Raw genomic sequence first — 23,748 nt, forward strand, 5'->3', positions numbered from 1 at the left:
TGCACTAGCTAGATCGGTAAATAACGGCTTCTGCACCCGAATACCGCGTTATATGTCGATTAGAAAGCCATTTATATTTAGCCACAAGCTACACGACTCACATTCGTGCACTGTTTGGGTGGAGAAGCCCTAGTTTCTTTATCGAAGCAGTGCACTATGTAGGGCGTACGGAGCCATTTGAGACCGAGCCCATGTAGAAACCGTTAAACCAGTATCTCTCAACGCTGGGCCTGGAGGCCGCTGTTGTTCTGACGAGTTGTGCATATTTTTAGATAGCGCTCTGCATAAAACTGTAGGTAGGATAATTTGATGGCCTAAATTACCCTGTCAGAAAACGCTATCAGTACTGAAACGTATAGGTGGAATGATTTTATAGCCTAAATCGTCTCATCAGAAAAAGTTACCAGCATTAAAATAATAATTATGATATTTTGATTGCCTAAATCACCTTTCCAGGGTGTAAGTAATAATATTAAGCTGAGTCCGTACTGAATCAGCATTAAAAACTCAATAAAACGTTCGAAGCATTAAGTTACTAGGCAGTAGTCATAGATATACATACCTAGATGCCGCGTTGGGTCCAGCGAGGCACGTCAACGGCGCCGCCATCTTGGGGCGGTCAACACACTGCTGGACTGCCTTCAGTACCATTATAGAGTGGGTGGGAGTTTAAGAAAGATACTGTCCAAAATTATAGTATTTCAAGAATACTGCACTCAGAAAGCAGGATATGGTTGTATAACGGGGGTTACACAGCGATCCACGCTCATGTTCGTGTGATGTGTATTGTTTGTGTGATGTTTATGTGTAGATGTTGTTGTGTGGTTAATGAGGCACAGAGAGTGTTGATGTGAGTGTTTTTCCTCTGGTTTTATATTAAGCTTATTTCATCTAATACTCTATTCAGGGGATCTTAACTTTATGTAGTATTTGCAACGATGGTTAATGCTTTATAGCGGTAAGTTATAGCAATCCTTAATCCGTGTAGATATTTACAATAGACTCACGTTAGCACCTTCTTACACAAACCTTAAGTTAACTTCTTATTTGCCAGATACTTGTTCGAATTTTCCTGTTCCGCCTTAAATGGTGCAGCTTCAGGCACCGGAAAGTAACTGCTGTATAATTTAAGGTGGAACGGGAAAACTCAAGAAGCTGGCGGACAGCCAACTTTAGCGCCTTCTTACTGTGTTTTGGGGGGTTTATTTTATTTTTATGTGTAATAAGATTAGGAGTGATTCACACATTGATGGATTTGCTGATGTGTGTGAGATTATGTTTCTTGCGCTAACTCGGTTTTTAACATCAGGTGCAGACTGAATACTCTCCTGCTGGTCTGGACGCTAATTATCACGATCAGTTATTAAAGTAATAAAAGCTTCCGAGAGCAGTCCACAGCCTAGATTAATCTGTGTCTGAGGATTATAAAAAAACAGATTTGGTGAAAATCGGTTGAGTAATAAGGAAGTTGTGGCTGATTTAATCCTGAGACTCTTCATCTCTCAATACAAGTAAATTAGTTCACAAGCAGATCTTGACCTCTCCAACATGGCGGACGCGCAGACGCACCGCCTCAGATAGAGAACAACAGACAACGCGGCATCTGTAGTAATGATATGCGCATGCTCAGTAGAACCGCTCAACGCGTACGTTAAAACATGGAGGCCTACACTGTTTGTTTTCCTTGCTTCCGTCACACCTGATACAAAACTAATCTGCTCTCACTCTAACAAACCTAAATGTGATTGTTTTGTCTGTCTGTTTGTTTTTTATTTAATTTTATTTAATTCAATTCAGTAACTTTTTTTCTTTGAGGGAAATCCCTTTCTATGCTTTTTTGCACTTTCTCTTCACATTATTTTTATTTGTTGTTGTTGTTTTTTGTATTCTGCTCTCTTTATTGTACCTTCTTATGGAAATAATTACACAAAAAACCTAATCAGCTCATTAACAATTATTTAGTAAGTTGAAATGTACGTTAAATCAAGGAAAATACTAAAATGTGCAGGGCAGTGAACCTCAAGGACCAGGCTGCAGGGCAGTGGGCCTCAAGGACCAGGGTTGATAAACCCTGCGTTAAAACTTGTTCTCGTAATGGGTTGAAACCACAGTGTCAGTGGTTTAACAGGTGACCTGTGACTTATTGTATCCACAATTGGACAGTGATGGAAAGATTTAATGAAACATTCCTGATTAATAATCAATAAACTAAATATTGGCTAACTTGAGCATTTGGAGATCTCCTAAAAGAGGTAACATTGGGGAGCAGGCTGTAGACTGCATGCATTTGGAATATCACCTCTAAAGAGGATGAACTCAGTGAACTCTTGAACTCACAAAAAAGAAACTGTACAAACTGTAGCTGCAAGTTATGGCTGAAGTGAAAACTAATAAAAGGAAATTGTGTTACATGACAGTACAAATTATAGCTGAAGTGAACTCCTGAACTTGAGTGGAGAAGCTGTGTAAGATGACACTGTGAGGATGGAACAGCCTGGTACAACCAGGTCAGAATGGTTTTAAAAAAAGGACATCATGAGCGTTTGGTTTTAAGGGGAGCAAAAAAGGGTGCAGGGTTTGGATACAATGGGGACTAAGATGATGTGGAATTGTGTAAAAAGGGGTGGGGTGATTAGTTCATCACCCCAGACTGGGTAATAAAAAGGGATGCCTCGAGATGATATTTGCATCGTGGTTGTCCGGGAACCATCTTGCCACTTAAAGCTCAATAAAGAGAAGGCCTTTCCATGCTTCCACAAGAACTCAGCGACTGAAGTCTTTTTATTCCTTTTTTATCCTTTTTTTTTTTACTTTTTGTAGATATTCTTTTATTCCTTCGATTCTTTTTAAAGAAGCTAGACTACAGATAGTTATTAGGGCAATAGCATAGAACGTATTAGAGATATTCATATATGTCTAGACCCTGGGCAGAAGACAGCTCTTGGTCGTGACACTAGCCTTTGAGCTAATCCATATCAGGAGCCAAAACCATCAGGTTTTAGTCCATTTCTGATCAACGCAATATTGTCTAAACATATCCGTCATCATTATCTTGGAACTCCCTCGCTGCGCTAGTCTTGCTGTGCAATGTTGCGCTGTATTTCTGGTATTTGCAGTATATTCTATGCTGCTGTTGTTCTGTCTTCACATTATTGTATTTTTTGCATCTGAGTTGTAATAAAAAAAAAAAAGGAAAACAAAATAGAAAGGAACAAAAAAAATCACGTTACAGCTTAAGGCTGGATTTACATGAGCCATGACAACAAACATGAGTTTCTCAAAGCTAACGTTTCTGTAACCCCCTCCATTAACTAGCCAGCTAAACGCAAACAGCTATTTGAATCGTTAATTCTTCTTTAGTCATTGTGATCAATGTAGCTTGATTCATTTCTTCTCTCTTTATGCCCCGTAATTTTACCCAAAGCTAAGATTTATTTGGGATCCAAAGCATGAAGTGTATAACAGAAGATGAGACCGAGATGAGCTCTGTGATGGACCTGTTGTGCTCCTATGACAGGACGAGCGACACATCAAGTAGGCTAAAACTGTAATGGCTACTTAAACATTCATTTTCAAAAGCTTGACATACACACAACAGATAAAATACTCAAATATATAGTGAAGAATCATGGGTAGATAGATAAATTATAATTAAATAGATATACAAAAATGGAGATGATCTGGAAAAAATATACAAAGATGATGAAAATGCAAATATGTAATATACACCTTATGAATGACTTTATAGTGAGAACCAAACATTATATCAAAAATACGAGCTGCTAATTTAGCAAATAAGTGGAGTAACTGAATGTGTTGCATGCAACTTTCATTTGCTTTGTGTAACTGTCGGTTTGCATAGAAATTATGTTGCAAGCAACTCACAACATGCAACTAGCTGCATGAAAGTTTTACTGTGTAAAGCTAGACTAAAGCTGCACTATATAAGTTTTGGGGATTTGGAAATTATGTTGCAGGCAGCTCACAACATGCAACTAGATGCATGAAAGTTTCACCTTGTAAAGCTAGACTAAAACTGCACTGTAAGTTTTGGGGATTTGGTGACCTCTCTGGTGGAAATGTGTAATTGCATGTGTCTTCTGAGAATGTGAGTGAATTATCTACTAGTGTGATCATATCTTCATCAGTATAATGATGATTTTGAGGCCTAAACATCGAGCTGGATCTTTTTTTTGAGCCTGTGCGTTTGATAAAGACGTATGATGTAGTCTCGACCTGACACCTGTCTTTTAGCTTATTATTTCAGGCTTTACAGGGGTCTTACAGCAGCATACATTTGAGCATGTTTTCTTTTCTCCTGACTCAGTAGTGCTACATGTTGCAGTTTTAAACTAAAAAAATCTTATGTAGTGCAGCTTCACAATGAATAATACATTTGATCTTATTTATTAAATCAAGGATATAACAGCTTTTTAAGAGAGTGAGATAAAGAAGAGAGACACACTGAAAAAAAACAAGTGAATTGCACCGTTTATTTAGCACGATTTGTACTCTCTGAATGTGCATGTTACTTGTACAACAAATTCAAACCATGTTTTGTCACTAAAGTGATAAATATTTGCCACACAAAAGCACCCCCCCCGCAGATTAGGCAACATTGGAGCAGTCCAAACTCTGAGTCTAGGAACCTCGACTGAACCATTCACAAACCTAGGGGGTGTCCAGGAGGAGGTGAAGCCGATTAGCAAAGCGTGCAAATAAAATTTACACCGTTGACATCAAACTATCCACAATAGCACTGACAATAAACATTAATGTCTGATTAAAGTGCTACTTACATTCTCTCACCATTTAAAATAGCCAGCTTATTCAAAACACGACAAAGGCTACTCAGTACTGCACTCACAAAATAGCTACAAAATGCCTTTTTTTGTGAATTCCTTTGCCTTTCGGTAAGTTAGAAAATTCATTTTGAAGAGAAAACTATTGAAGAGAAAATCAACAAAGGTATGCAGTACAGCATCATGTCTTAAAGTGCACATAAACACATCCCTGAATAGCATAAATAAATAAAAACAACAACATCAGACTTTCTTATCAAAACTACCATTTACAAAAGCATTTAAGAGATGTTGTGAAATTCAAGGTGGTAAAAAACATCAAGGTGGTAAAAAAAAAGAGTTAATCACAATTTGGATTGGCTCCATCTCTGGATTAATAAGTAACTAATAGCTAAGTAATCCACCATATAATGCCTAAATAAACAAATGTTTGAGAAGTGAAAAAAGAAGTTCTTCTTTAGAATATAAATTATTATTAAAATATTATTGAATATTATTATTACGTTATTAAATTATTGGTAAATGTAGCCCAAATATTTAAAGAATTATTGGTAAATGTATCTCAAATAGTGCGTGGTAGGTAATAGAAGACAGGCGTTACTGGATAGCTGACAATAGTACAGTACCTTTAGTCATCTTGTCTGTCACTGACCGAAAGTGACTTTGACTAACCAGTGCAAAAATCATCGCCTCATCAACACTGAAAACACCACTGACGTTCAGGTAAGTCGTTTATTACAATATTACATGAAAGCTTGGGCATGGCTTGAAGAGTACTATTACTTCACCACGGGACCATCTTTCCATACCCTTCAACTATGTGACATCATCTAAGGTGCTTTTTGTCCGGTGACAGGTGAGCTGTGTTTTTCGATGGCTGGCTGGTTTCACCACAAGTGCCTTCCGGTGTAGTTTGGGGGGGCAGTGGGAATCTGAGGGGCAAAGAGAAAAGCAAAACACTGTAACATTTCTGGGTGACCATGCAGTGTATGTCCAGATGTTTGCGGACACCTGCTCATCCAGTGTTTTTTCTGAAATCAGGGGTATTAATAGGGAGTTTTCCCCACTTTGCTGCGTCCAAAACCACATACTACAACCCCTTTTCCAAAAAGGTTGGGATGCTGTGCAAAATGTAAATAAAAACAGAATGCAATGATGTGCAAATTATTTAAACTCTACCTTTAAAAATAGTAGAAAGACAAAATGACAAATGTTGAAACTGAGAATTTGTATTTATTGATTTATTTAAATATATGCTTACTTCGAATTTGATGCCAACAACACATTCCAAAAATGTTGGGACAGGGGCATGTTCACCACTGTGTTACATTATCTCTTCTTTTAAAAGTAAGCTATTGGGAACTTGAGCAGACCAATTGCTGTAGTTTGCTGTAGTAAAATGTTTCCCCATTCTTGGTTGATATAGTTTTCTAGCTGCTCAACTGTTTAGGGTCTCATTTGTCTTATTTTTCATTTTCAATGCCCCAAATGTTTTCAGTGGGTGACCAGTCTGGACTGTGGAGCCATGCTGTTGCAATACATGCAGAATGTGGTTTGGCATTGTCTTGCTGAAATAACCAAGCCCTTCCTTGAAAAAGACGTCATCTGGATGGCAGCATATGTTGCTCCAAAACCTGTATATATCGTTCAGCATTAAAGATCCCTTCACAGATGTGCACGTCACCAATGTCATGTGCACTAGTGCACCCCTGTATTATCACAGAACTGTGTGTTCCCTCTCCTCTTTAGCTCAGAGGACACCACATCCATGATTTCCAAAAAGAATTTTGATTTGTCGGACCACAGGACACTTTTCCACTTCGTCTCAGTCCATTTTTAATGAGCTCAGGCCCAGAGAAGGTGGCAGCATTTCTGGATCCTGTTTTTATATGGTTTCTTCTTTGCATGGGAGAGACTTAATTTGCATTTGTGGATACATCGATGAACTGTGTTCACAGACAATTTTTTCAAAAGTGTTCCTGAGCCCATGCAGTGATTTGCTTTGCAGAATTGTGTCTATTTTCAAAGCAGTGCCACCTGTGGGTTTAAAGTTTATGACCAGCCAATACTGGTTTTTGGCCTTGTCCCTTGCATACAGAGATTTCTCCAGATTCTCTGAATGTTTTAATGATATTATGTACTACAAATGAAAATCCTCAAGTTCTTTGATATTTTATGTTGAGAAACGTTATTCTTAAATTGTTGCACTATTTGCCTGTGCAGTCTTTCACAGAGTGGTGAGCCCTCCCCATCTTTACTTCTGAAGTACGCCTCTCTGGGATGCTCTTTTTATAACCAATCATATTACTGACCTGTTGCCAATTAACCTAATAAGTTGTGATACGTTCCACCACTTGTTTTTTTAGCATTACACAACTTTACCAATCTGTTGTTGCCCCGTCCCAACTTTTTTGAAATATGTTGTTGGTATCCATATCAAAATAGGTATATATTTTTCAAAAACCAATGAAATTTCTCAGTTTCAATTTGTTATATTCTCTTTGTACCATTTTCAATTAAATATAGGGTAATTCATTAATTGATTTGCACATCATTGCATTCTGTTTTTATTTACATTTTGCACAGCATCCCAACATTTTTGGAAACAGTATGTGGTTGACTATGTCAGTTATCTATGTCTTTTAGGCATGACTCAGTGTGCAGCACTCCCACAAGTATATAATTATCTGATGTGTGTTCACTTTTGTGTTGTTATTATTAATAGTTGGTGAGTTAGCTAACTGTACCAACATGGACAGACCTTTTTCATCGGCAATTTTCCAGACCAGCCTTGGTCACGCCCAGTGACGCGAACTGCAAATGTCTAGTGTGAGTGCGTCTTTAGACTCACATGCTGCTCCAGAGCATCCCATTCTGTTGGATATGCTTATACAAGCTTTGCATGCACAACTGAAAGCCTGTGTCAGCAATCAGTGCACCTTAAAGTAGCTGAATTCACCCATTATCAGGGCTGAATGAATACTATTGGACGCACTACTGGTATGTGTGTATACTCTTCACTACACACACTCACCGTTCCTCCATTCATGAGCAGGGCCATCTCAGTGGGCTGGTACACATGGCTGCGGAAGGGAAGCGTGGGCCTGATTACTCCAGCATGGTACCCCCCAGCCTGTATAGCTGTCAGGCATAAAGATATTGTATTCACCAACAAAAACTACCTTTTCAGGAACACATTGCCAGATGTAGCCCATTAAAGGGACAATCTGGCCAAAATGAAAAGTGTAACCATAGCTTTCTGCTGAACATTGCTTACCCAAAACTTTTAGTAGTGCTGCAGTAGAGGCTAGAGGAAGAATTCCTAGTTTAAAGACTAGGAACGCCTGCTTCTGATGATATATCCTGAAGGGACTTTTGAAAAACAACTGCTGTGGGATGGATTTTTGGGGCAACTCTTTTGAATTGTTTTTTCTTCGTCAGCTGGTGAATGCAGTAGGAAGGAAACAGCTAAAGTGACTGCTAAGGAGACGAATATCTTACTGCAGCCATATAACTTGGTAACTGCCTTAAAATTAGTTGCAATTAAAAGAATGGATTACTCAAACAACAGAGATCACTCATAAGATGAGGACAAAATGCCATATAGATAAGTCAGTTTGGTTATATTAGCCTATAGATCAGTAGCTTGACTAGCAACCAGGATTGGTTGACACCACAGGGATTAATAATTGGTTTTATCATGTATTTCTGTAATTTCTGCATGCTGGGTATTGTAGTGGGAGAACATTGATGGACAACAACATGAAAATGATATTAAATCGTGAATTCTTTAAAAACTATGAGGTTGTGCTACAGAAAACTGCATAACATATTAAAGCTCTAGTTTTAGGCCGGAATGCCCCTTTAAATGTGATACATATACATGGGTTTAAACAACCAAAACACAGTGAAAATGCATTGAATTCACTTGAACCAAATTCAGTTAAATCAAATATTATAAAAATTCTCCACACACACTCAGACCTATACCTGCAGTGTGCTGCTCCTCCACGGTGAATGCCTGCCTTTCTGCATAAGCTGTCCTGTGATTGGCTGTTGGGGCCTCGTCATCATGGTAACCCTGCGTCGTTGTGGGAGGTTGGCGCGCATCGTAGTAGGAATCCTGCCCTGCCTCCTCGCTCCTCTGACCAGCAGCCGGCCTCAGGCACAGGTGCGTTTCTGGTATAGCGTGGAACAACAGCAGTGCCCAGCCAACCGTCACCAAGGCGACAGCGAGTGCGGGCTCGTCCCAGTCCGTCGTCTTTTTGCCACGGAGATGGAACGCTCTGGTCGCAATGGCCGCATTGCCATAGATATAGAACGTGAGCCAGCCCACCAACAGAAGAAGGGAAGAGAGGCAGGTGAGGAAGAGCCACACGCCGTTGCACCTCCACTTACGCCCCCGTCTCTTGCTTGCGTCCTCGCTGCCCCTTCCGCCGCAAAGCACCACACTGAGTGAAAGCCCTGTGGCGGCCAGCAACAGGCCCAACGCATAGCTTCCTGCCAGGGTGAAGTCCAAGGGCAGATAGTCGCACGCGGCCCGGCCCTCACGAGCCACCGTGAGCAGCAGCCACTCGCCGGCCAACATACCTTGCACCATGGTGAGCCCCAGAGCCAATAAGGACAGGGAACTCCCTGCAGGGCTCCGTTTTCCGGCTGCTAGCCTTCGCAGTCGCACCCCCTGCACCAACAGGCAGGAGAAACATAGCGCAAACAGCGACCCCCACAGGCTGCGGCGGGCCACGCACAGCACCTCACCGCGGCCAACTAGAAAAATTGGGGAAAGGCCAAAGAGGCACACGATACCCAGCAACAGCAGGAGAAGAGGCCCCACGCCACAGCGGCGTTCCTGCTCCGTGACCATTTTCAGCTTTGCCAGGAGCAGCGTGGCGAGAACGATGGCTGTAATTGCACCTCCGCAGGCCACCGCTTCCAAAACCACACCCCACACTGACTCTAAATCACACAGGACCCGGTAGGCAGGTGCGATGCTGGAGCCACAGCCACGAGGAGGAGGTGGGATTTCTTCCTGAGCAGTACCCTCGGAAGTGCTGCAGCCAATCAGACAGAGGAGGACGAGGAAGGCAGGGTTTGCTGCCATGGCTGCAGGGGGGAAGGAAGAAATAAATCGTTTTGATGTAGTTAATCATACAAGGAACAACTCTGTCTTCTCTTGCTGTTAATTAGACAAAGTAAACAAAACTTTCGCATATATATGACTTGTCAAATAGGAAGTCTTCGTTGGTGTGGTGTATTTCCCTCTCATGGGAAACGGGAGAATTTGCTGCTTTAGGTATGCCATTGCCCTACCCTATTTCATCCAGCCTTCACGCTTTCACCATCATAGCTGCCATTTCATATACAGAATCTCTGACAGACATGTCTTTACAAAACACTGTAAAACAGTGATGCTATATATGCTCATATCGTTCATGCTTAATTTTTGTTAGTAGATATTCTGTCCTCACTGTAGTGACTGTTAAACATTGAAAATAAAGAATATGTTACTTGAATGTCTGTTATAAATGTAAAAAGCCTTGGTGCTACCATATCACTGCAAACTCCTTAGGGATGCCAGCAGAAATTAGCATTATTTTGATGGTGGTATTGGGGTAAGCAAAAGCTACTTATCAAGTCAGTTACATGAATTGCATGAAATTTTAATATGTACAGTATACTGTGCCTGAAATGTTACAAATGCTGCCGCATATCCTTCACTGCTTTACATTTCCCATAATCCTGTGTGAACCACGATGCTTTAGAAAAATAGCCAGTATAGCCTTTATAGCATTTTCTGTTGTAAATAAAAGTTATTTTGAAAAATGTGCCTGTTTTGCTGTGTAAACATCTGTGTATTACCTATACACTGACTGTTTAAATAGGTTTCAGTATTTACTGTGGTTAGGCTTTTAAAAGCATTTTTAAAATAATTAAATCATAAAGGATTCGACTTTGGTTGGCAACTAATCTTAGCTAAACAGCTTCCTTTTGTTCTTTTTAGAATTTTTTTAAATATTATTTTAGGACAACAAGCACAAAAGCTCTTTATGTCTGCTTCTTATGGTCTGCTCCTATTGTTTTTTAGCAAATTTAATGTAAGGTAACATTCAAGGTAAGCTAGTGCTGAGGTAGCCTAGCCAGCGAAACACTGCCGCTTTAAGAACATTGGAGCTTCTTTCTGTGCGGCTAACGTTTAATTTATATAAAATATCATATTTTGGTTGTAAAAAGTTGAGTATTGTAGCCTTCTTTAAACACATTGCTCTATAAATAAAAAAATTTAATGGCTAACGCTAACAGACACTAACAGCTACCAGTCAGCTGCATCTTGGCAATGTTGTGATGTGTTCCTGTCTTCGAACTGCATCTGCCTTCAAGTGCTCTGTGGAAGCTCCTGTGTTCAAGTGGCTTTGGTTGGAAATAAAATACATTTTTTTTTATTTTCTTTTGCTTTTTTAATCGACGTAGCTGGAAAGAAATGAAAAGCAGAGGGTGCTCAATGTGTTTTTATCCCGTTAAAAACATTAAATCACAAAATATGTCCATAGGCCAGTTTTTGTACAGTGTGGCTGCTGACTGAAATACAACTTGTTGACAATACAAACTGTGGCTCCAGGACTTTTTAATAACGCCCCCAACTCTGACAGTCGGGTCTATGGAAGAAATCTTAATTTTCTTACAAGTAATTAGACACGGTGTCCCGTCCACTCATCTTGCAGTTCCAATTTTTAAAACAAGACTTGAAAGCAGCAACAAACGCAATTTGGTTACAGGTACATTCTTCACAACACTGCTTTTTAAGGCACTGAATTAATGCTGCCTTCAAATCCTTTCACAGACAATGCCTTCGATATGAGCATATGATATTTAAGGCTTTTAACTGGGTAAAAAAGTACATTGTGCATCCTCTGCTCTTCATATTGGTCCAGTAACACATGAAAAACAAAAGACAACAAAAAGAACTTTTCTGGGCTTTTTTCCCAGGACTTGAAGGCAGCCTTTGAGACAGCTTGGGCAGCAAGGCATTGAGGCAGCGGCCTACAGTTTGGGCACCGCTTATGTCTCCTTTAAGTGGAAGTTTACCAATTGTTCAAAATGTTGGCATAATTCTGTCGTTGCAGTGTAAACAGACACTCGGAGTGACTTGATAAAAGCTAAGCTCCGTTTCTCTATGGCCAGAGTAAATAAGGTTTTCGAAAAATCGCCTCTATCTCACCCTGTGTTAAATAAAAATGATCAGAACCCGATAAGTTCTGTCCTGTGAACATTCTTCTCTCGAAAACCCCTGGATCCTCTGAATTACGAGGTTGTAAAAGAGCTGAAATATTAATATTGCTACATGTGAGCTAAAGCTACTGCGCACTGAATTCACGTCATTTGACTGGCAGCCTCCTTAATCAGGTTATCACCCGCTGATAAACTGATTTCAGCTCTCAAAATATCCTAATTATTACTTTAACGCTGGTAACATTTCTCTGAAGGACATTTTCTTAGGACATTCTCCGGCTTTTTGTTTGACTTTTCCCGTTCCACCTTAAATGGTGCAGCAGTCACGTTCTGAAATGCTGAGCCATTTAAGGTGGAACGGGAAAAGTCAAACAAGCAGCCGGCGAAAAAGAAGCTGAGCTTCAGTTTCATGGAGGGCTGAAAGGCCTGATATGAGGAGGTTTCTCTGTTTCTGCTGAACAGCTGAGTAACATTAACTTATTTTTGCTGTTTCTCAGAACCGACAGGTCAGTATTTTGTCTCGTTTGCTAATGTTTGTGATAGCTAGTCTCAGCTGCTGCACCATTTAAGGTGGAACGGGATCATTCAAACAAGAAGCTGCGAAAATGAAGCTAAGTTCAGCCTTGTAGTTTAACACGGGTAGAGTTTCTGATAAGGAGTTTTAGCCTTTATCAAAATATCCCCCCCAGAGGTTTTATTTACGGGTACCCCTGTAAAAATGCGCTACGGTAGAACATTTCGATAAGGTAGCTCAGCTCGTCAGAGCTCCGCCACAGCCCGCCTTAGATTAGTGTAGCTCAGTGACATCAGACTGAGGCGAAGCAGCTTCAGCTCGCATGTAGCACTGTTAGTATTACAGCTCTTCATCGGCCTCGTAATTCAGAGGATCCAGTGGTTTTCAGGAGAAAATGTTCACAGAACAAAACGAATCGGGTTCTGAACATTTTTATTGAACACAGGGGGCGCTAGAGGCGATTTCGAAAACCATATTCATTCTGGCCATAGAAAAACGGAGCTCAGACCCGGAGATCCTAATATGGGCATAACGAGGACTACAGAATGACGCGTGACTACAGTGGTCTATGTTGATCAGAGCCGGTTTATGAGGAGCCTGGCCACTCCCTATTCCCCCTGTTATATCAAAAACAGGACTGTTAAACAGCAGAGGGCGCCTGTGAGCGGGTCCTCAATGAATGGGAGTGAATGGAGCTCAACGGCTAAAAACGAACAGTTAAAATATGTTTCTAATCACTTGTCCAGAACTTTCCTTTAGTTTTAGAAAGTAGAAGGATGTATTTCACTAAAAAAACAAAGAAATCTCACCTGTATGTTTCCTTTTTTCTACAGAAAACAGGTTTTTGGCAGCAGAAGGCGGGCTTTACTGCTAGAGCGTGATGATTGATTGGCGAGCGGAGCAGCTCATTGGCTGTTCGCGCTCACTGACGTCATGAACCTACATGAGGCGCCGTTTTAAACTCCTATAACTCGAGTTTAAAAGCTCTTAAAAACATAACAGCAGTGTTAAAATGTTTTATGCTGCTGTGTTCAGGAAATGATTCTATTCTTTTACATTAAAATGTTTAAGCGTTTATAAACTATGATTTTGCTCAAACGCTCCATATCAACCCATTCATTTTGGACTCACTCAGGAGCGCCCTCTAGTGTTTGAGAAAACCGGAAGACATTGCAGAGTGGGAATTCTCCTCTCTACAAGTTCTCTGGTAATTCTCATCTCTACAAATTCTCTGGTAATTCTCATCTCTACAAGTTCTCTGTATGTTGATATTGGTGGGGATAGTGGGGGCGGGGCTATTTTGCCTCACAATGCCCTGCATGTATCTGCCATTAATGCATTAAAATATATGGATTAATAAGACGTTTTGGGCCAAAACATTATCGCAAAACTATTAAAAAAACAATGTCTCGGGCATCAGGCAGTGTATTCATAACCTTTTCGTGCAATAATTTTGTGAGGGAGACAGAGTCTCAGACTTTCGGTTCTTATCATCACCACCGCGAACAATTTTGACTCTGTAAGTTTCTCCAGAATGGAGTATTTCACAACAAACCACCCTGAATGATTCTGTTAATATCTTAACCATGTAATTATACAGAAATTTCGGAAAAAGTGGTGGAGTTCCCCTTTAAAAGACGTTTGTTTTCTACCTGAACACAACATGTATTATCATTTACCTGATAAGCTTTCCTGATAAGTCTTTATCCTAGTTAAGGTTAAGATTAGACGAAGTGACTGAACCCGTTCTTAATCCAGTCTAACAGTAGCGACCGCACTCTGCTGCTACCAGCGCGCGCAGCCGCGCTCATTTAAAAATTTAAATTTAACGGACCTCAACGGATCAGCCTGTCCAACGGTCGTTTCTCCCACTGCCACCGACGGCTGCTTCAGCTTTGGTGAGGAAAACAGGTCATTCTTTTTGTTGTTATTCTTAATATATCCTTTTTTAATAATATGTACAAATTCAGTAGTTTTAATGATCATTTTAAACTAACGACGCTGGTTTCTGCTGTTTTAGCCACCGTGGCTAACGTTAGCCATCCGAGCGTAAACCCCAAATGACGCCGCTAGGCTACCGTTAGTTTAACACTTAAGCTAAAAGCTGCTGTTTCCTTTTGGGAAATGCTGTGACAGCCTGTAAACCTTAGATAATACCAGAGAAGTTATAAATGAGTCCTATAGTTAGGGACTTTGATAGCCGGTAAGCCATGTACGCTCTCTACGCTTGTTGCGCAAATTACGCAAGGGCCCCGCCTCCTCGCGTCAAGGATGAGTGGACGAAGTGGATCTGTCGATACGAAAAAAACTAAAAAAAAACGCCGCGAGAGTGAATTACGGGAACGGCGATCAGGTAAACGTGTTGTCTCCTCTCCAAGTTTGATGTCAGCAAATAAGAAAAAAGTGAGAGTGAAATACGCAGCCTCTGCGCACATCATTTGGAAAACATCTGGACTAATAGGTCACTGTAGTCGTTATGCCCATATTAGGAGCTCCGGGTCTGAGCTCCGTTTCTCTATGGCCAGAATGAACAGGGAAAATCGCCTCTAGCGCCCCCTGTGTTCAATAAAAAGAACCCGATTCGTTTTGTTCTGAGTACATTTTCTCCTGAAAACCACTGGATCCTCTGAATTACGAGGCCGATAAGGAGCTGTAATACTAATAGTGCTACATGCGAGCTGAAGCTGCTGCGCCTCAGTCTGATGTCACTGAGCTACACTAATCTAAGGCGGGCTGTGGCGGAGCTCTGACGAGCTGAGCTACCTTATCGAAATGTTCTACCGTAGCGCATTTTTACAGGGGTACCCGTAAATAAAACCTCTGGGGGGGATATTTTGATAAAGGCTAAAACTCCTTATCAGAAACTCTACCCGTGTTAAACTGCGAGGCTGAATTTAGCTTCATTTTCGCAGCTTCTTGTTTGAATGATCCCGTTCCACCTTAAATGGTGCAGCAGCTGAGACTAGCTCTCACAAACACTAGTAAACGAGACAAAATACTGACCTGTCGGTTCTGAGAAACTCAAATTATGCCTTTCAGCCCCCCATGAAGCTCAATCAGCTGCTTTTTCGCCGGCTGCTTGTTCGAATTTTCCCGTTCCACCTTAAATGGCTCAGCATTTCAGAACGTGACTGCTGCACCATTTAAGGTGGAACGGGAAAAGTCAAACAAAAAGCCGGCGAATGTCCTTCAGAGAAATGTGACCAGCACTAAAACAATAATGAGGATGATCTGAGAGCCTAAATCAGTTTATCAGGGTGAGCAGTGATGTTAAGCTGAGTCTGTACTGGATCAGCCTGAGTGCAGTACGTTTGTAGATCTTTTCAAATCAAGCTAAAAGGAAAGATCTATCGTGTTTCAGTGAGCATCAGATGAAGAACAGAAAACTGCAGGGAAACCTAACCTACCGATTTTGTTCTGACTTCTTTTTATCTGCCCTCAGTCTGTAAATGGAAATGTATGCTGACAAAACCTGCTTAAGGAGGCTGCCAGTCTAATGACGTGAATTCAGTGCGCAGCTTTAGCTTACATTATTTAACACAGGGTGAGATAGAGGCGATTTTTCGAAAACCCGATTCATTCTGGCTATAGAGAAATGAGGCTTAGATCCGGAGTTCCTAATATGGGCATAACGAGGACTACAGAATGACACACAACAACAGTGGTCTATGGAAAGCAAGGGGTTGACATTTGATTGAATATTGAATTGAAAATGTTGATCACATATTTCCAAACTGTAAAAATAACATTTTTATCGTGGCCAGTTCCACCTCTGCAGCGCCCCTCTGGTTCAACTCTGCTATAGGTGTGGATGGTCACAGAATGCAGATCAGTCAAACAACATCACTGCCCCCTGATGATGCTCTACAAGGCTGCAATATGCCAGCTGTCTGTACCAACTGTAAATAACCCAATTAATCTGAGCTTAGTTTGTAATAAAGATGTTATGATTAGCACATTTATTGATAATGTTTAACGCATGATTAGGTGACCTGAAGGATTCTACATGTAGCTGCCGCATTGCGTCTGATTCACGTTCCCCTTCATAAACTGAACCCTCGGGTGCCGCATTCACTGAGCAGAAATCAGCAGCAAGCAACACTGGAACGACGGAAAGCGAAATAATTTAGGAAAGGTTAACATTAAATTTCCATTGTAACTGATGGTGTCGACCTTTTGTCCGTACAGCCTTTCTCGAACTGTCTTTTCCGCTTTCCGTAGTTCCAGTGTTACTTGCCATTGATTTCTGGTCAGTGAGTGCGGCGCCCGAGGGTTCAGTTTATGAAGGGGAACGTGAATTTGAGGGGGAACTCTTCGGCGGTTTGAGTCAGCGGCTCATACTGTTGAGGCTCAAGACACGTTGCCTGATGAGAAACACCTTCCCTTGTCAAAGATGGGGATAGTAGTGGAGAAAAATTGTCAACCTTGTAAGACCTCTCAGTTGCAAAAGAGCAGTTTGATTCTGCCACTGTCTTTGTACTTAAGTTTGTATGTAAAGTTTCACTAAGACTTTAATAACATTAGTTAAAGTGAAACTATCCTTTTACTTAAGTTCTAGTAACTACTATCTAATGATGAAAACCCTCTGCCATGAAAAGCACTACGGTAGTGTGCACTGACTTTTTGCATTCTATGCAAAATATCCAGAATAGAATAGACCAATGTGTGCAAGTTAAACTCAATAAATCTGAACACCTGCAGCCATTGTCTTTATTAGTTCCTTGCCACAAATGAATGTGCAGCTGTTTTAAATGACATTTCTCCCCATCAAGCATGACAGGAGCCTCAGTTTATTTTTCTGTAGCTTCTACTTCTCACTGAACTTGAGCTGTGGTTCTTAGCTTCTTGTTTGGAATTAAACGAGAGCGGTGATTAAAGCTATGAGTAGAATCTGTTTTTAGTTTAGTTAGCCAAAAGCATCATGTTTTTTTCTTGTTTTTGTGCCTTCTTTAACATCTTTGTTGGTTTTCCCAACACGTACACCTGCTGAGGGTGAGGTGTGAATATTTAGGAACTACTAAGCTCAAAGTTAAAACTAGTCTGTGGGGTACAACATGTTTTGATGTAGTAATGTGTGACCCTGAACTTAGTATACATTTACACCATAACTAGCCTACATTTTAACTTACAAGTGTGTTCTTGTGCATCTGTGGAAACTGCTAAATGCAAGGAGATACCTGGATAGCAAAGCTAAGCTGTTCTGTACAAATTGTAAAATCTGTAAAAATTAATCTTGCAACACGTACTACTGTTAAAGGACTAGTGAGCATAAAATCCTGCTAATGGGAGCTAGTGTAGCAGCTAGCTAATGTTTAAAGACCTTGAATTTTTTGTTGTATTTGAGGTTCTAAAAATTTTTAAGAAAAATTTTTAAAAAAGATTTGTGGACATCATCATGTCTTTGTAGTGGGGCTTTTATTTTGCTTATAACGCCAATAGCTGGAGGCTAACTGGCTGACTAAAGCTACTTTATTGTGCAATGACTATAACAAAGTTTGTGTATTATACATCATAATCTTTCGATTGTTATGTATTGAGATGCAGACATCCAATCAGTGTTTTGCTAAGACAATCTAATGAGATTCAGTCTTACAGTATTGACTAGAACAAGGGTTTTCAAATGTTTTTGTGCCAGCACCCACAGCACTGTTTGTTCTGAGGCACACAAAGTACTTAGTGAAGTGAAATAAGACCTAAACTTGTTAAATACTCATGCTTTCAGTTCACTTCAGCTCAAGGTTGATGTTCATTCAGTCCACAAATGCAATTCTGAATATGACAAAAAAGGTTGCTAGTTACGTATTTAATGAGGTTGTGGAATAGAAAAAAATAATGATAACACTTATTTTTTTAATTAATTTCAATCAGTGAGCTAGCAGTGTTCACCATTACTTTCAGTGTAATGATCATTAACCACGTTTACATGCAGCCTAATAATCCGTTAATAATCTGACTAATAACTCAATCTGAATCGAACACATCTATACACCTCAACTGGAGCAGTCTAGTCCGATTGAGGCCATTCAGAATACAATTTCTACTCGATTGAATGAGGTGGGTAATCCTGTAAATAATCAGTTAAATAGAATAATAGTGTAAACACCTGGTTACATTCCCAGTCGGAAAGTTTAAGTCTGTTCTGATCATGTGCGTCACGTCATAGTGAAAGTTTATACCGTTCAACATGGCGGAGCAGAAACTGGGGAGCAACTGGGGGTTGGGTGCGTTGCTCAAGGGCACTGTCAGCCGAGGGGATCAAACCGGCAACCTTCCGGTCACAGGGCTGGTTCCCTAACCTCCAGCCCACAACTGCCCCTCTGGAATTGAGAAAAAATATGCAGTCACGGGGACTTCTGTCCCCACACTCTGAGTCCAGACCACAATTTGAAAACCTCTGGCTCTAGAAATGGTGTTACTGTGAGTAGTTTATGTAGATTCCATTAGTCTTTCCCTCTAGATGTAAATGTTAACTAGAAATCTCTACTTTGGAATGGTGGCCCAGTGTTATGTCTAATATTAAGTTGTAAATAATGTGTTCTGAAAAAATCTTAACATTTATTGCCTTATAAGGTATATTTCAGTAAACCTGCACTGATGTTTAATATTTCTTCCATTTGCGTATTCAGAAGCTTTTTAAATCCATGCCAAATAAAATATTGTAACTGTGCCATGTGTTTTTTCAATTTCTATGTTAAGCCTTCTCTTTATTTTGCTCAGTTAGTGTGACAGAAACAAGAAAATCTGCCAGGCAGCTACACCATACTGGACCTCCTGTAGAGATCTGTACTACTGTTTTATGTGGCCATAAAATGGTATGTATTATTTTCACTTTTAGATATTTGTGTAATTCATATCTCAAGCACTGTCTGTGGGAGGGCAGATGGTGGTGGATTCTGTTTCCACTGTACATTGCTACTGTAATTGATCATTTGTAGCTGCTTGTAGCCCCGCTTCCGTTTGTGACGTAACCGAGGTAATTTTTTCATTTTGTAATGTAGAATGTAGACAGTAATGTGGACAGCAACATTTCAAAAGTGAACATCTTGGACAATGGTAGTGTCAGGGTTTCGCACCTCACTTTTTATCTCTTCTTAATTTATACATTTATATTTAGGTTATTGCTAAATAGTTCAGTTTAGGCTGTTTTAAAGTTAAGCAGAAGGAGATTAAGTGTTGGTGTTTGTTATTTAACAACTTGATGTTGTTTTAATTTTAATCTAAAAAATTTAAAACAGAATGTTGAAAACGATGTGTTGAAATTTGAAGCTATATCACTGATACGCCTCCCAGCCTCACAGTTTCAGCATCTCTCATTTAATGTCTTTAATGAAAGCCTCTGTCAGTGGTCAGAGCCTCTAGGTGCATCCTTAATTAAATAAAACAAATATCGAGGTGCAGTGTGAGGGAAGGGGAGGGCTTATCCTATAGACTAGTACTAGTGAGTGCTATACCGGTTCATTCGGTATACTGGTTTAAATTCTTCTTAAGGTACAAGTTTTGTCATAATCTTTATCCTGGGATGTCATAAATAACCAGAGTGCCTGAGATCACACAGTGTGCTTGCCTGAGACCACCACAAAACGCACTAAGCACTGTGGTAGTGCTAGCTATACAAAGACGGTTTAGGACTGGGAAAGACAGATATGCAGGGTAGATAAAGAAAGACTGCAGATGCTGAAGAGAGTAGCTCTGTTAGTTATTTAGATTTTTAAAAATGGATAGAAAGCAAAACACTGTAAAATATACAGAGCCATTGCTGTGGCTGGTGGTGGGTGAATACCAGGACAGTTTTAATCGCGTTCATTGTCGAGATCAGTAAAAGACAAAAGCCTGAGGGTCAAGCATACACGTAGGCCGCACCGGAAGAATCATTTTCATGAAAAAGCAAACAATGGAGTGAAATGACAAACACAGTGCCAGTGCTTTTATGCACGGACACGGTTCTGATGCAAACAGTCTGTCGAGAAAGACTGTATGTCATCCCAGGGTGAAAGTATTTAAGCCAAACAGCTATCCTGAAGTTATACCGGTACCTTAATATCTCAGTTGATGAGCCACTGATAATTGGTAGCTTTCTGAATAGCATACTTTATGTCTTTATGCCATATTTGTATTATGAAGGAAAATAAAGGGAAATTAAAAACAGTATTATTCGTGCACACGTTTCAAAAGATATTGACGTAGGATTATCCCAGTGTAGCCTTGTGCATTATAAATGTTTTAGATTTATTTCAGTTGAAAAAATATGGTATTTTTGAAAAGTGGAAGGTACAACCCAGTATAATAAACCACTGTTGATCTACAAAAATAGATTTACTTAAACATCTAAAATCTGTCTATTCAATTATACCATGATGTTGGCCATTTCCCCTAGGGGTTTATTTTGTTAGAGGTCAGCATGGCAGGTATTAATAAAGCTTTGCATATACGAACTACGAATTAATAGAATGTCCAAGAAGAAAAAGAGTGGTGTTTGTTGTCTTCAAGACAATTTCAAAACGTAAAATATCAAAAATGAAATCGAATCTTGATCTTTGAATCAAAAATCAGATTGAACCTAAAAATATGTGTGTTGTTACGAGGGACAGACTAATGAAAATGTTATGATTGATGTGAAGAACAATTCATGTAAGTTAATGTTATTACTGGGCTGGTAAGGTTAACTGAGGTAACAGGCTGTTGACATTTGTCTGTTTATCTTAAGTACTTGCCTTTGACTGTCTTTGTCTGTGTACATTTCACAGTACACTTCACATACTATGGCTTTTTATGGTCTGGCTCCGGACTTGATGGAGTAACAGAGAGAAGCTGAGTGGCTCTCAAAGACATTTAGCAGTGCTTTAAGTCAGTGTTTTTAGGTATTTAAATTTACCCCTTTGTTATTGGAAATATTTTTGCTGATACCAATAAAACCTTTGGTCTCCCATATCAGTCAGTGTTATCAGGATGCTGTAATCAAATCAGCTTGTGATAAGCTTTTGGCCTCATTGTATTTTTAACATACATTCAGGGTGGAGAGGTGCGTGCAGGGTGTTGTATGGTAAATTGTCCTGAAATAAAACTCTATATTGGCCGTATGGCCTGTTTGCAGTGTAGTCATTGAGACCCATATCACCACCACGGTAAAGAAATCTGAGTTTCTCTCCAGTGAACCTTTTCATATTAAACCACTTTGAATGACTGTTTACAACGAACAGAATTACACTGAAACTTTCCCCCATTAAGAGCCAAGCATAAGACTTGTTTGTGGACTATGCTAATTTGTGGTGGAGGTGGTTTCGCAGATTTTTTGGGCATAATTTGCGATTGTTGCTGAATAATATTCCCCCTCCTCCTTTCTCTCTCTTTTTACCCTTATGACATTCTACACCTTTAGTGTTATAACATGAATTTTTGAAATATGCTGGTCTGTTAAATCACTGAGTTTTAGTGACAGTGTTTGTCTGTGCTCTGCTTGCAGGCGCTGAGTGGACTGATGACGTCATGTCTTTGTTGGGTCTCGCGCTTTGTGAGGCCTCCCTGCCGCACCGGGCCAAACGAGTTCCTATAGCAACCAGAGGCACGCGTGGGATGGCCTACATGGAGCTGAGCTGAGTTTATATAAGGAGCGATCACTGTGACAACCAGCTGAGGTTGGCACGCACGCACACACAAATTCATACATTTACACACACCAGTGATTAAACGAGCTGCATAGCAGCACTCGCCCTTTTCGAAATGAACAATTTATGAACCAGATTGTGTCATTTCACAGCCAGATTATTTCTTTTTGTACAAGTGCAATTGAATAGCCAGGAATAGAGAACAGCATTGTGGATCTCACCTTCTAGTGAAGAAATTACCCGTGAAGGTCCAGGAGCGGCAAATTCCGTTCTGTTTGTATTTATATACGGTATCCAAACATGTCTAGCGCATAAAGTTAGGGGCTCTTCCCAAAAAGCACCTACACAGCTGATTTAAAGCTCCCGAGCGCAGCTCATCATTTCAGTAAGCTCCTCAGTGCGTGTGCTGAAAGTGCATTATCCTGTGAAGACCACCCTCTCTCTGCCCTTTCTCTGCTGAAGAAAGTCCTTGTGGAAAAAGCAGTTCTTTGTTTGACGCAGACGCGACTGGTGAGATGGCTGTCCTTTCCTGATGTGCGAGAGACAAATTTTTACCATCTGCGCTTGACATTCCTTGCAGAAAGGGTTAAAATGATGCTGCTTCACCTCTCTCTTTCTCCCTCCCTCTCTCGCTCTCTCTCCCTCTCCTTCTCTTTCCCTATTCCTCTTTTAGTCTACCTCTTTTTCCCTGTCTCTCTCCCTCACCTTCTCTCCTTCTCTCACTTTCTCTCTCTCTCTCTCTCTCTTGCTCCTATCTTTCTCTATCTATATATATTTCCCCCTCTCACTATGTATATATATATATATTTACCCCCCCCTCTCTCTCTCTCTCTCTCTCGCTCACGCTCCCTCTCCCTCTCCCTCTCCCTATCTCTCCCCTCTTTCTCTTCCCCTTTTCTTCACTCCTACATATATATGTATTTCCCTCTCTCTCTCTCTCTCTCCCTATCCCTCCTCTCTCTCTTCCACACACTAACAATCTATATCAGTCTCCCTCGCCTCTATATTTCTCTATTTCCTATTCTTCACTTTCTCTGTCTTCCTCTGCTTCACTCCTTCACTCCCTTTCCCTCTCTCTATCTCTCTCTCTCTCTCTCTCCCCCTCTCTCTCCCCCCTGTTACTTGTCCTCATGCGGTACAAAGGCATCCGTCTCTCTCTCCATTCTCTGTCCAGTAGAGTTACTCCTGCAGTTTCTCTCAGTCGTTCAGGTTAGGGTGCGCATGAGGGAATGAATAATGTGATTTAAGTCGGGTGACTTGCTGGTGAGCCCTCCCTCCCCCCAACCCCACCAGCTCATCCAAGGGTCACTTGGGCTGAAATACACAAGTGCGTATCCACGTGGGATGTCCTGGAGTGGATTATGTAATAGAGTTAGACATTGTGACTCAGGTCTTAGCCAACTATGTGTATATGTGTGGTTTAGCAGAACGTGTGTGTGGCCTTGTCCCTTTAAGTAGCCCAGAACTAATCCTTTCATCTTCTTTCACTTCCTCCTCCTCTCTCTGCTCTCTCTCTCAGGGAACAGTTGCCATGTATTGTTATTAAGATGTTTTATTTATCAGAAGCTTAAATGGGTTTTCTAGAGGTGTAAAAATGCATCAG

At 40.5% G+C, this 23,748-nt stretch overlaps 1 protein-coding gene across 1 annotated transcript; it reads right to left on the bottom strand.

Moving 5' to 3' along the window:
* Window positions 1-5,231: 5,231 nt before the first annotated feature.
* gprc5bb (G protein-coupled receptor, class C, group 5, member Bb) lies at window positions 5,232-22,817 on the bottom strand. Its single transcript, XM_036557827.1, has 4 exons — window positions 22,367-22,817; window positions 8,793-9,905; window positions 7,837-7,943; window positions 5,232-5,734 (listed from the first exon to the last, which is right to left on the bottom strand). Exons 2-4 carry the CDS (start codon window positions 9,901-9,903, stop codon window positions 5,690-5,692), a joined length of 1,263 nt encoding a protein of 420 aa, XP_036413720.1. The 5' UTR covers window positions 9,904-9,905; window positions 22,367-22,817; the 3' UTR covers window positions 5,232-5,689.
* Between the last annotated feature and the right edge of the window lie 931 nt (window positions 22,818-23,748).

This window comes from Colossoma macropomum, unplaced genomic scaffold (assembly GCF_904425465.1).
Source record: "Colossoma macropomum unplaced genomic scaffold, Colossoma_macropomum, whole genome shotgun sequence".
Taxonomy (NCBI): Eukaryota; Metazoa; Chordata; class Actinopteri; order Characiformes; family Serrasalmidae; genus Colossoma; species Colossoma macropomum.